A 13,212-nucleotide genomic window follows, 5' to 3' on the forward strand; every position below is an offset into this window, starting at 1 on the left:
CCGCTCCGTTCTGCCGCTTTTGTGAGCCCCAAGCCAGCCCTGCGCAAAACCCCATCCACCTGGCATGGTGCCCAGGGCCTAGCCATCCCCACGCCTCTCACTCCTCAACAGGAGCCCTTTTCAAGCCAAGACTGAACAGCAAAAACCTGTTTCCCTCATGCTGAGAAACGCAATCGATGATGGGGTGCAGGCAGCTTTTGCCTGACTGTAGCCGAGCACCCCAGCAAACCCATCCACCTGCAGCGGAGCGGTAGCTAAATACCCCGCAAGCCAAAACCACCCTGCCCCAGGGGGACAGCACTCGCAAACACAGAGCTTTCCTTAGCCACGGGCACATGAAAAACCACTTGTTTCTTCCTCAAAGCCAGCCCAAAGGTCATACAAGGGAGGAGGCGGACAGGTACAAACCCGACTTCCTTCACCCCAGCACAGCCCGGCCCCGCGCTCCCTTTCACACCCTCGCCCCGCGGGTACCGAGTGCCTCGCCCGGGCTGCCCCAGCCGCTCCAGTGCCGTGGGAGATGGCCGGGGCATGGGGCTTAACGGGGGGCAGGCCGGGGGGCTCGGCCCCGCGTCTCCGCCAGGCTGGAGCGTCTCCGGGCCTCGCGGCGTCACGCCCTGCCCGGCCTGAGGCAGGGGTGAGGGAGCGACAGCGCGTACGCAAGCCGGGTGGCCAGAGAGGGCCTCTGACCAGCCTCCGAGGTGAAGGGAGCGAGCGGCCTCCGCTGAGAGGCCCCAGCCCGGACGCGGCGAGCCGGCCGGCGGCGGCGGCGGCAGCGCCTCTCCCGGGTAAAGGCCGCCCCGCGGCGGGGCGCCAGGGGGCGCCAGCAGCCGTCAGCTCCCCGCCCTCCCGCAGGAAGTTTGACCCTCAGCAGCCGCCGTCGGTTCCCGGCCGTTGGCTGCGTGCTGGGTGCTGGCGGCCGCGCTGACGCGGAGCCGCCGAGCGGGAGCAGCGCCGCCGCCATGAGCCGCAGCTACAACGATGAGCTGCAGTACCTGGACAAGATCGACAAGAACTGCTGGCGGATCAAGAAGGGCTTCGTGCCGAATATGCACGTGCGTGGGAGGGGGGCTGGGCTCAACCAGGAGCCCTTGGGTACCCGGGGCGGGGGGAAGGAGGAGGGGTGGCCCGGCCCGGTGCCGGCCGCAGCCCCGGCCCGATGTCGGCCGCCCTGACAACTCTCCCCGCAGGTGGAGGGTGTTTTCTACGTGAACGACCCGCTGGAGAAGCTGATGTTCGAGGAGCTGCGCAACGCCTGCCGCGGCGGAGGTGCGTCCGGCGGGGGGGAGCGGGGTGGGGACCCTCTGAGCCGGGGAGTGTCCTCACACGGTCCGTGCCGTGGCCTCGAAGCCCTCACTGAGCGCCTGGGTTCACATCGTGCTGTCCGAGGGCCCTGAAGGGACCAGGGTGTAGCAGAGGCAGCCGAGGGAGGCCCGGTGCGTGTCCCGGCTGGCCGGTCTGGAGGGGCAGCACACAGGAACGAGTGTTCTCGCCAGCCAGCGCGGCCTGGTGAGCAGCAGAGGGGTGTCACCTGCACCTGCAGCTGTAGCGATCAGACGGGTGGGAACAGCCTTGTCGGCTGACCTCTGTGCTCCGGAGCATTCCCTGAATGCCTGCTCTCAGAGTTCACTTTGGTGGGGTCTGTAGCCTAGGCCTGTCTGTTCTGTGTGGGGCTGGAGCGCAGGGCTGGCTCCAGATCTGACAGCTGGGCTGGTGATAACACTCTTCTGTTGTTAGCAGAGATCAGTCTGCGTTGGTACTAACACAGCAGAAGGAGGACTTTGGCATAATACATCATTTAATGAAACTGCAGATTGTGCATAATGCTAGGCACTTTATACCAGATTAGAATACTTGTTGGTGGCTGACTTCCAATTTGCTGGTGTTCTGAGCAACCTCTTTAGAAAGTGCTCTATTGTGATTACCATGGTAAATTATCAGATTACGTACCTTTTTTTTTTTTCTCTCTCTTTCAGGTGCAGGTGGCTTTTTACCTGCTATGAAACAGATTGGGAATGTGGCTGCGTTACCTGGCATTGTTCACGTGGGTAACTGTTCTGAAAATTTGTTCTTTTTCTGTTCCTATTTGCCAGGAATTATTGCCTTCCAAATGAGAACTCCGTTGTGAGAAGGGATATGGACCAAAGTTCTTTTCAAGAGACTCTGTGTGTTAAGAACCTGTCTCTGAGTAAGGAATGTTTGCAAGGTCAGGCTGTAAAACTAAGTTGTCAGAAACGGAAGTATCCTCTTACTTCATTGACTCCCTTTTGACCTGAAGCTTTTTTAGCATCGCTTTATCCTGTTTCGATTTGCTTGAGCCACCTTTCCCTCACCGCTTATATTGTTTATTGTTTTTGAGTTGCCTCTGCTGATCTGGAATGCATGGAGAAGTGAGGAGAGAGCAGGAGGCGATATTGTTGTCTATATTATTGTTGCTGCCCTAATGTTAGTAGCGAGCCTTCCCATACTCTCAAAACTCCTTTCCCTCGCCCTGTGCATTTTTGGAAGCGAAGCATCAGATACGATGGTGCGGGAGGAAAATCCAAGCTGTGTCACTTCAAGAAGCACTAAGTACGATGTGGAAATGATCTTTTTCACATTCAATATAGCATATGTTAATAAGTAATAAGTAATGGAATTTTCTTTTTTTAATTGTTTCTCTCGGTGACTTGGCAAAAGTTTTGAATTTCTGGCTGCAGTAAAAGGCAGCCCATCACGCTGTTAAAATGCCTTAGTGGTCAACCAAAAAGGGAGTAAGATAGAATAGTAACAACCTGTTAAAATGGAAATTTTGGTTGGTAGTTCGTAGGAGAGATGTTACAATCATCTGTGTGTTCAAATCTTCACTTTTTATTTCTAAACCAAGAGGTTTCTTGGTGATGGCAAGGGGAGGCAGAAGCAGCACATAATCCCACTGAAAAGTACTGTTCTTTTTAATATATGGTAACAGTTTAACACACATTGAAAAGTTACAATTTCTGACAGCTTTTTGGGTGTTTGGAGCTTTTTTTTTTTTGTTTGCTTAAATAGATCGTGGAGTGCTGTTTGTGGTGTCCTAATCTAAACTTGCCAGCCTACATATACTTTGGACTTGTGGAGCTGTATAGAAGCACGCTCTTACTTTCTTTAATTAGTAGTAATATGAAAAGGTTCAGTAAAAAGAATTCTTTCATAAATTGACACAGCTCTTATCTTCTCCTATTCTATCAAGATACCATCCTAAAAGGATGACTTTTTCCTACCTGCAGGGTGCAGTCTTTGGTCAGTGTTTGATGACACAGCTAAGAAGAGAAAATGCTGACTGTTTTATGATTCCATTCCATAGCATTGAACTCTTCCCTTGTTACATTTACAGTATTTAAATATTACAGATGTCTCTAGATGGAACTTGGTAAAGACGAACTCATCTTTACTCTTATGTCTCTGCTTTATGCTACTCATAAGCTATTGACTGCATAAGTTTTGAATGCAAGGACTCTTGAGTCCAAGAAAAAGCTAGGTTAGAATTCAGTTTGAGATCACAGTTCCTACATTTAGGTGCTTAAGCTCCTCTTAAGTTTTCTTGAGATCTGGTCAATAGAGCCAAGAGGGCTTCTTAGCTGATGAGCCACTGGGTGTTTGCTTCAGAGTGAGATCTGCCCTCTGGTTTCTTTGACTGTCTGTCCTGTAACTGCAGGAGTTCAGATACTTACCTTAATTGATGTGTTTACTCCATCAACATCTGAACATCCGTTCTCTTTTTCATATATTTGTTTGCAAATGTGACAACCACTGCCACAGGGCAAAGCATAACCAAGGTGACTCTGTGCAGCGTAGAGTTTCATAAAACTTTAAAATTGCCTTCATTCTCTTTCAGAGATCAATAGGCCTTCCAGATGTCCATTCTGGCTATGGGTTTGCCATTGGCAACATGGCTGCCTTTGATATGAATGATCCTGAAGCAGTGGTTTCACCAGGTAAGGATGACTGACTTGACTTAACCTGCACTGAGAAATATCTGGGATGGCATAAAAATACTTTTTGAAATGGCAGGTCTTTACAGTACTTTATATACAGAACCAAAGCAAAAAATATGTGAAATATAGGGAGTTAAAAGGTGCTTAATTCTTCCACTCAGAATCTTTATTCTTTATGGAGCAGGTGGTTACACTGAAAACATCTAAACAGTACAGAGAGAATTGCCCTTGGATTTTTGGCTTGGGCTCGTGATATCACTCAGTTTTGAAGGGAGAGCACCAGACTTTGAACTTGGTTTTTGCCAGGTTGATAAAGAACTGACTATTTTCTTTGAGCAATGTTTGAAAACATCTTTTGAGAATATTTCTACACTTTATTAAAAATGTGACCTTAAAATATGTCTGTCTTTTTAATAAACACCTGGGTCTTTTAATTACTGATGGTCTGGAGATGCTTTTGTGGTTGTCATGAAACATGTTTCAGGTTTGCTTCAGGCAGTTCCAGTGTTCCTGATTGACTCAAACCCGAGATCTGTTAGTCTGGTATCCCCCCTCTGAAACTAGTTAATACCAAAACCTTCATACTAAAGGTGGCATGATTGATCTTGCACATTAGGCCTTGTCCTGCAGTATTTATTTTTGTTAAATAGTAAGAGTTAAGCAAAACACTAAGTACTGAAGTTTAATATTCCTTGTAAGTACTTACCACTTCTTATAACTAGTTATTATTTATTCCAGTGAAGATTCAAAAAGGGTTTGCTTTCAGGGACTTGCTTTTGAGAACATCTTACATCAGGGAGCCATGCTGAGATCTGTCACTTTTCTTCTGTCCTTAGACAGAAGAACAGGAACATCCTCTCTGCTTTCTGTGGACAGTATATTTTATAGTTGTGTCTACTTCTCTTTGTCTACTTGCTGGAGCAACTCTGTAAACAGAGAGCTCTGCAGGCAATTGTGCAGCTATGTCTGTAGAGCACATGCTCGAGGCTAAAAAACTGTTTGGTTTTTTTTAAGAGTTTTCAAGTTTTTCTCTGCAAGGTTACATTTTTGGCCGTCTTGAAATCTGAGGCTTCAGATAAATCTATTAAAATGAAGCTTAATGCAGTTCTGTCTTTTTCCCAGTATTGTGTCAGAAAGAAGGTGTAAGATCACAGCATTCAATATATACTCCCTGTCAGCAGGGACACTGACTTAAGGTGAATATTCAGCAAGTGCTCGCCATCAGCACACTTTCTTTATTAACACCATGGCTTTTTCTACACTTCTAGGTGGTGTCGGATTTGACATCAACTGTGGTGTCCGCTTACTGCGTACAAATTTGGATGAAAGTGATGTGCAGCCTGTGAAGGAGCAGCTCGCCCAGGCTATGTTTGACCACATTCCTGTTGGTGTCGGTTCCAAAGGTGTCATCCCCATGAATGCCAAGTAAGAGAATGACTTTGTGTGCACATCACTAGAGGGGACGTCTCTGGTGTTTATTTTGATGAAAGATTCATTAGTGGGAGACTTTAAGAAAGAAAAAGTAATTCTAAAACTCTTCCCATTCTTTCTGCATATGTGCTTCACCAGTAGGACTGGCATAATCATCAGTGCACAAAATCAGTGTTTCTTCCCCCATTTAAAACCCTGAAATAACTAAAAGTTCTTGAAAGGTTCTCATTTCTTCTCACAGAAAACCTCCATGAAGGTATTTTTTTGAAAGGGATGAGAGAGAAAATAGGATATTCCTCACACAACAAGGAGGAAAAAGTAATCATCTATCTAAAGTTAATATATTTGTAGAGCTTGATTTTAATGAAGTATTAAGAGGTTGGACTTCTTGTTAGGGGAGTTGGGGGCTGATCATAAAATCATAGAATAATATAGATTGGATGGCATCTCTTGAGGTCATCTCATCCAACTCCTTGCACGAAGGAGGGCTAACTCTGAAGGTAGATCTAACAACAAAGTTATATCAGGTTGCTCAGGGCCATACCCAGTGGAGTTTTGAGTATTTCCAAGGATAACCACCTTATGTCGGTGTTTGATAATTGGCAGGGATTTGGAAGAGGCGCTAGAGATGGGTGTGGACTGGTCTCTCCGGGAAGGCTATGCCTGGGCAGAGGACAAGGAACACTGTGAGGAATATGGAAGAATGCTGCAGGCTGACCCCAACAAGGTCTCCTCAAGAGCAAAGAAGAGAGGCCTGCCTCAGGTAATGTTATGTTTCAGGAGGGCTGTGAGTGCTCCCAGGGTTCAAATGTAAAGGTTAGTGGGTAGTTCTCTAATTTTGTGTCTTTTCTTGAAACTCTGCCTAGCATTTCTGGGCAGGGGGAAAGGTGAGATCGTGGGGCCGTTTCTGAGTAATTCTTGACAGAACTGTAACAGAGGGAAACAATACTGGGCATACCCAAGGTCCGTGGGGCCATCAGTTACTTTTTCATCAGTTAACAGCTGGTGCTGGAATTCATGTTTGGTGGCATTTCCCCATTCAGATGTAGTTTTGTTTTTAAGAGACAGGCAAGTTATTCTGCAACTTTTCTCCTTGTTTGCTCAGCAAGTTAATAGCAGAGCAAGGAAGGATATCGTGATAAATGGAACTAGCTCATAACTTTGAATTGCAGTTCAAGGGTTGGATTTAATTTCTATACATAGTATCTCATTGCTCTGGGTGGAACACTTTTGAGATGGCTGTATTAATGCTACCATTTGTAAAGCTTTCTTTTATGTGACTTCTTGAGTTTTATGAATTGTGGTGCTGCAAGATTATAGCATTTTAACCTCAAAATAATCTTTAAGTCCTCAATTTTTACATTTGCCTTGCAAATAAGTGATCATCTGTTATGGAGTTGAAAAATTTGGGCTTGGAAATGGAATATCTTGCTTTAATCTACAGAAAGGTTGTAAGTACCTAATTAACAGGATGTTGTAACTTCCTTGTGGAGTTATAACCAAGTAAAGGCTATATGTCTGCCTTGCCTATACTAACTGGAGATGAATTCTTAATACTCTGTACTCTTCCCATCTTTCAACTAGGCCCAAGTAAGTTGGAAAAAAGTGGCAGCACAGTCTGTAGATCCTTTTGTTTAATTGCAGTCTTGTTCCAACAGTAAAAATAGTTATAAATCTGAACAAAGAGGACAGTGATGATGCTACTGTGTTCTACTTCCTTTCAGTTTGTATGTTTGGGTTTTTTCCCTGGAAAAACTTTTCTAAAACTAAAACCTTCTGTAGCAATTTGCCCTATTCCTGTATTCCCGTAGCTTTCCCTGTGCTCCCAGAGGCTGCTTTACTAGCACTGTCTGATCAGTGTGTTGTGATTGGCAGCTGGGGACCCTGGGAGCTGGAAATCATTACGCCGAGATCCAGGTTGTGGATGACATTTACAACGAATATGCTGCCAGGAAGATGGGCATCGACCACAAAGGGCAGGTGTGCGTGATGATCCACAGTGGCAGCAGAGGCCTGGGCCACCAAGTTGCCACAGGTACGATCTGACTGGCGTAGGTAGCTGGAGTGAAGCGAACTCCTCAGTATGGTCTTGTATTGACAGTAAACTCTAGCACCAAAGAGCATTTCTTACAGTGTAATTGCTGAGTCTATTCCGAGTTGCCCTGACGGGGGTTGTCTGTTTGCAAATAACTGATAATGTTCTGCCACAGATTTGCTTTTGCATTTGAGAAGAAGCTGTAGGTTTGACCATCGGACAGATGAGTTCAGAATATAAATTATAGACACCCATGTTAATCTCACAGATTGAAACAAAATTAATAAGTCACTTAGACTTACTGTTTTTATTTGCCAGATGCATTGGTGGCTATGGAAAAAGCTATGAAACGGGACAAAATCATAGTGAATGATCGCCAGCTGGCATGTGCCAGGATTGCCTCTGCAGAGGGACAGGATTACTTGAAGGGAATGGCAGCTGCTGGAAACTATGCCTGGGTCAACCGCTCTTCAATGACTTTTCTAACAAGACAGGTAGGAGCAGAGTTGTCTCTGATGCAGATATTTTGGTACACATCTCCTGCTTTATCCCAGACATATGGACAGAGAGTAGCTGCAGTATTTAACATAATTTTCATTTTTGTGTTTCTTAAAGTATGTTTTCTGGAGAGACTTACACAAAGCTGCAGTCATGGCAAGCCATCTAAAACCTCTCAACATCACTGGATTGTACTTGCAGAAGCCACTTAGGCAATATTTTTGAAAATGCCTTGAACTGGAAGAAGTGGTTACAAGAAAATTGTTTTTACACTGCTGAAGCCATCTTTTCAGAGTTGCAAGAATTTGTCTAGCTGATATCTGACTGAATTCCAGCATTAAAGCTGCCAATGGGCAGTTAAACAATCTAGACAGTCCAATTCTGTCACACTCAGTACTGTTGTATTCAATTCCATTGTGGCTGAATCTCACTGAAGTTTCTTACCTGCCATGCCAAGTGTTTAGGTCACTGACTTGTCAGTAGGAAACACTTTCAAGCAAATTTGTTCCTTTTAATTCTTAAAAAGATTGTAAATCTTCCAAATGTACATAGCAGTTACCTTCCTGTATTTCACATCCTGATTTGCTCTCTTTTTAGGCCTTTGCCAAAGTCTTCAACACAACCCCAGATGACCTTGATATGCACGTTATCTATGATGTGTCTCACAACATTGCCAAAGTGGAGCAACATGTAGTGGATGGAAAGGAGCGGACTCTGCTGGTGCACAGAAAAGGATCAACCAGGGCCTTCCCTCCTCACCATCCTCTTATCGCTGTTGATTATCAAGTAAGTTTAGCTGTGGGAGAAGGAAATCAGAAGAGAATTCTGGATGAATCAGCCAATTTTAGGGTCCCTAACAGAGATCTAAATGCTGTGAGTTCCTTTTTTGAGCTAACAGCACTGGAACCCTAATGGGATGGCAACATTCTGCTTGTCTATGTGTTCGATCTTTGGGACACTGAGCTCCCTGTTCTGCTCCACACCCACAATGGTTGGAAGATCATGAAGGGAAAGAAGTGTTTCATACCTAGGGCAGGCTTCAGTGTTTTGCCTTGTCTGTCTGTTGGACACAAGTCTTTCGATCTGCTGGTCTACATCTTTCAGTGCAGTTAGTTCTCCAGAATCCTTGAGATCAGACACGCTCTGAGGGAATGTGAACCTGACCTCCTTTTCTGGAGATATGGTTCCTCTCAGACTTTTATTAAGAATGAGTTTTTTAGGCTTTTTATTGTGAATTAATTAACACTTTGCATCCACAGCTGACTGGACAGCCTGTTTTGATCGGCGGGACTATGGGCACCTGTAGCTATGTTCTTACTGGCACAGAGCAAGGCATGACTGAGACCTTCGGAACTACTTGCCATGGAGCTGTAAGTCAAAGTTATTTCAGGAAGGGATTGGAATGGGACTGTCATCCAGAGAACAAGGTTGTTCAAGGGTCATCCAGTGTGTGATTCATGTGTTGATCATACAAGTAGAGAGTAGCCTTACCATAGTAATCCCACCCCAGGAGGACTGCAGGCTAGAAGTCCTTTTTGCCCCTTACTGAGCAGTTTTGACTACTCCTGCAGAAAATTTAGGGGGTGCTGCTTTATACAAGGCAAATGTTAAGATGAAGATGTGGAGAATGAACTCCTTTTACCAAATTCTGGTATCTCTGAGCTAATAAGAAGGATTAACTGTGCTGAGGCTGTCCATATAAAACTCCTCAGAAGAAGGTGTTTTCTCTCCTGTTATTTACAGCGTGAGACAGGATGATTGAGGAAGATAAATAGCTTCAGTAAAACTCTGATTCCTGAACACTGTCTGACAAGTGGTTTGGGTAAAAAGACACTTGCAGACTAGTATGTTATACACATGGAACTTTCCTAGCCATCATACCAGATGTGTGATTTTGCAGGAGCCCATCAACTCAAATCTAAATTCATTTCCCGTTTTGTGGCTTACTGTGGTCTGTGCTCTCAGCCATTCTGTGTTTACTTATAATGTAGTAATGTTTTTCTTTAATAAGAAGGAGTTCTGTTTTTCAAAACCGCTACAAAAAATAGAACTAACAAAACTGCTGTCTAGGGTCGTGCACTGTCTCGAGCCAAATCTCGACGTAACTTGGACTTCCAGGATGTCTTGGACAAGCTGGCTGATATGGGCATTGCCATCCGTGTTGCTTCTCCCAAACTGGTCATGGAGGAAGTGAGTTTAATACTTTATTATCTGAGAGGGAAAAGGGAGTCTTGCTCTTTGGCTGAATTACCCTCCCTGACTTGACTTTTTGCAGTGCTAAGTGATTGCTAGTACTCTAAATATACAGCTTGTGTGATTTCCAATAGAACTATCCAATTTTTTGGAAAATAATGTGAAGTCTTCCCTGTCCCTAAAATCCTGCTGAAAGGGGAGATGCCTGTTTGACGGGTTTTGGTGGGTATGTTTTCTTCCTCTTCTGCCTGGCAATAGGGATAATTACTATCGACCCTGAGAAGTCTTTGTGTGAGCATCACAAAAGTAGTTATGTTTTATGGATTCTCTTCTTGAATGATGTTGTCCCAGCTTTCAACTTACTAACTTACTTTACACTGCAGCTGTCATGTAGATTATTAGCAGTGTATGAGAGATCTGCCTCTTTTAAGATGAATTCCTATATTTGCGCAAGAAGAGAACTCTGAATGGGTAGAAAACTTTGAATATTATGACTTCCAGTTCCTCTGCATTAACATGATAGAATGTCTTTTCTGTTCACAACCTCACTCATATAAGCATGTTAATCATTTGGAACTATGTTGTTACGGGTGTTGGTGTTGTACAAACATGTTGATCACATCAAAATCTCTATTTAAGAGCAGCTTCCTTGTCAGAATGCTGGAGGGGAAAGCTCTAGAGTTCAACCCTGATTCCTGTCACTAATGGGCAGTGAAGATAAATCTTCAAGGCTATCTGTAAGGAGGAAGTTGGAGTGACTGATAGACTGCCAGATAATGAGGCTTGACATTCTCACATGCTGGTGGACTGGATTATCTGAGAATATAGGGAAAACTGAACCAAAATAGCTAGTATTTTATCTGAAATATGGTGAAAGCTTATTTGGAAAGCTAAGTGTCTCATAGATTTCTTAGATATGTAAGGTGGCCAGATTCTCAATATGTTCACCTACTTCTACACCCTCAATTCATACGATTCTGTTTTTTGCAAAGAGGGGATATCAAAAGCCTACATCTAACTTCCTGTGACTTTGGGTTGTTTATAGTTTTGTCTTTTCTTTTTTTTCTTCTCTCTTCCCCCTCCAGGCACCAGAGTCTTATAAGAATGTGACAGATGTGGTTAACACCTGCCATGCAGCTGGCATCAGCAAGAAAGCCATTAAACTGAGACCTATTGCTGTTATAAAAGGCTAGGAACTGACAAAGCAGCAGAAACGCACTGACATCTCCAGGCCTTACACAAAACTGACTAGAATCATCATCTTCCCACACCTCTTGGACTCTGTAGGATGCTCAGATATCACATCCCTGTTCTGGAAATACAACAGTTGAGGACACCCCTATTTTTAACCACTCCTAGGCATAATTAATGCCCCCCACCCCCCTCCTTGTTATGCGGTGTTCTTTTCTTGTGAGGAAAAGGCAAAGAAATAAGTACGTCTTGGGTTTTATATGCAGTCCCTCCCCCATTTTGCCTGATGATTCCACAGGCAGGACTTCAGACTTGCCCGAGTTGTCACTAATTGCTGTGCTGCAGGACCACCTCCATCAGCAAAGATGGCGTATGAACCAGACCTGCTGTCTCCACACCTGAGTGCCTGGAGCTCTTTCTGCATATAGAAGTACTCTGATAGGCAGGGTATAGCACTTCTGGGCAGGGAGAGGTTGCTCTGTTTGCAGATACCTTTATGCATAGTCTATATTGTTGCATGTTTTGTGGCAATTGGGTAAGAAATACGGAGTTGGGAGTGGTCTCCCGCTTGGGTTGAGAGGGTCTAGCTAGGCTTGAGGCACAGTCCTCCCCTCTTCCCCCACCCTCTTCCATTTAACACAGCACCTGGTGTACTTGGCTCAGTGCAAGTAGGTGTTTCACAGTCTTGTGGAAATGCTAGTAGGACTGAGTGTGTTGCTTTGAAAGGTTTTGTTTGCCCAGTAAAAGTTGTGATTTAACAATTTATAGATGTGCTAATCCAACATTTTGGAAAGCCCTAAGCATGTAAAAGTTGGATTAGATATTACTGCTCGGATTCAACTGAGTCCAATTGCAGGGTCAGGCCCAGTATGATGTGACTTCTGATGTTTCTTTTACATTCATTAACCAAGACTGGAGGGGAAGCTGACCATCCCCACTGGATCATTTTGGGGATTACAAATAAAATGGGAAGATGGACACTGCAGTGTGTCTGTGTCATGTTTATTCTGTGGCTAAAATGTCCGTTGTCCACTTTTAAGTACATATATGAGCTTGAAACCCACCACATTTTGTGACTTCAGCTGATGGATCTTGCAAAGAAACATGCAGATGTCGGAATTTCTTGCAGGATACAAGAGAAGGACAATACAGTGCCGTTTTCTCAACTTGGTTATGACAAGAGTGTGATAGCTACGATTTGTCTTTCTCGGGGCCTGCTGGGTCCACCTCGCTGGATAGGGGCTGGAGCCTGCCTGTAAGCCTGCACGCAGACACAAGAGGGCGGCTGGAGGAAAACAAAATCTCAAAGCAAGAGTGGAGCCCTGCCAGGGACTCATGTAAAAGGAGCAGATAGTGATTGATGGACTGAGTGCCTTTGATGAAACATCCCTTTAAGTTTAGGATCTTAGCTGAAACCTGTTGATCTCGGGAGGCATAATGGCATTTTACTGTCTTAATCACTTTGTGCTTACTGGTTTCTTAAGTTCAAATACTGTATTTGCTGCAGGTTCAGAAGCAGCACATGCAGTAATAGTCACTGCTGAGAGTCCTTGTGAGTCTGACTTTAAAGACAGTTTCTTGTTTTCCCCTGCTTTCTCCAGTGGAATTGTTCCAGATTGCCATTGCTGAGGTCTGAAACAGACTTGCTGAATTTCAAATAAAAATAATTTCACTTAGAAATGTGAATTAGGTTCCAGTGACTGAAAGACAAATTGTTGGTGTCAAATCTTTGCAGAAGTGCATGTTCCATGCAGAAGTTTCTGTCTATAAATATTTCAGACTATCTGATGTGAAAAGCAAGGGAACCCTTGAAACATTCATATTTAAAAATAAAGAAGCATTTCTCAAACAAAGTTCCCCTTTTAACTTTTACCTACCATTGCTGTTTAGAGACAAATTTCAGTTTCT

The 13,212-nt window shown here is 44.4% G+C and overlaps 1 protein-coding gene across 1 annotated transcript; it reads left to right on the forward strand.

Annotated features, from left to right (window-relative positions):
• The first annotated feature begins 813 nt into the window (after positions 1-813).
• RTCB (RNA 2',3'-cyclic phosphate and 5'-OH ligase) lies at positions 814-12,287 on the forward strand. Its single transcript, XM_075156568.1, has 12 exons — positions 814-1,055; positions 1,191-1,269; positions 1,977-2,044; positions 3,857-3,956; positions 5,225-5,381; positions 5,994-6,150; positions 7,263-7,422; positions 7,741-7,916; positions 8,518-8,706; positions 9,180-9,290; positions 9,991-10,110; positions 11,199-12,287. Exons 1-12 carry the CDS (start codon positions 963-965, stop codon positions 11,304-11,306), a joined length of 1,518 nt encoding a protein of 505 aa, XP_075012669.1. The 5' UTR covers positions 814-962; the 3' UTR covers positions 11,307-12,287.
• The last annotated feature ends 925 nt before the right edge of the window (positions 12,288-13,212 follow it).

Source organism: Calonectris borealis, chromosome 1 (genome assembly GCF_964195595.1).
Source record: "Calonectris borealis chromosome 1, bCalBor7.hap1.2, whole genome shotgun sequence".
NCBI classification, from domain to species: domain Eukaryota; kingdom Metazoa; phylum Chordata; class Aves; order Procellariiformes; family Procellariidae; genus Calonectris; species Calonectris borealis.

Bases quoted from the DNA above. Each gene is read 5' to 3' on its own strand.
- RTCB (XM_075156568.1), top strand. From the start codon at position 963: ATGAGCCGCAGCTACAACGATGAGCTGCAGTACCTGGACAAGATCGAC. The intron at 2,045-3,856 runs GTGGGTAACTGT...ATTCTCTTTCAG, and splicing joins CGTTACCTGGCATTGTTCAC to AGATCAATAGGCCTTCCAGA. The intron at 10,111-11,198 runs GTGAGTTTAATA...TTCCCCCTCCAG, and splicing joins CCAAACTGGTCATGGAGGAA to GCACCAGAGTCTTATAAGAA.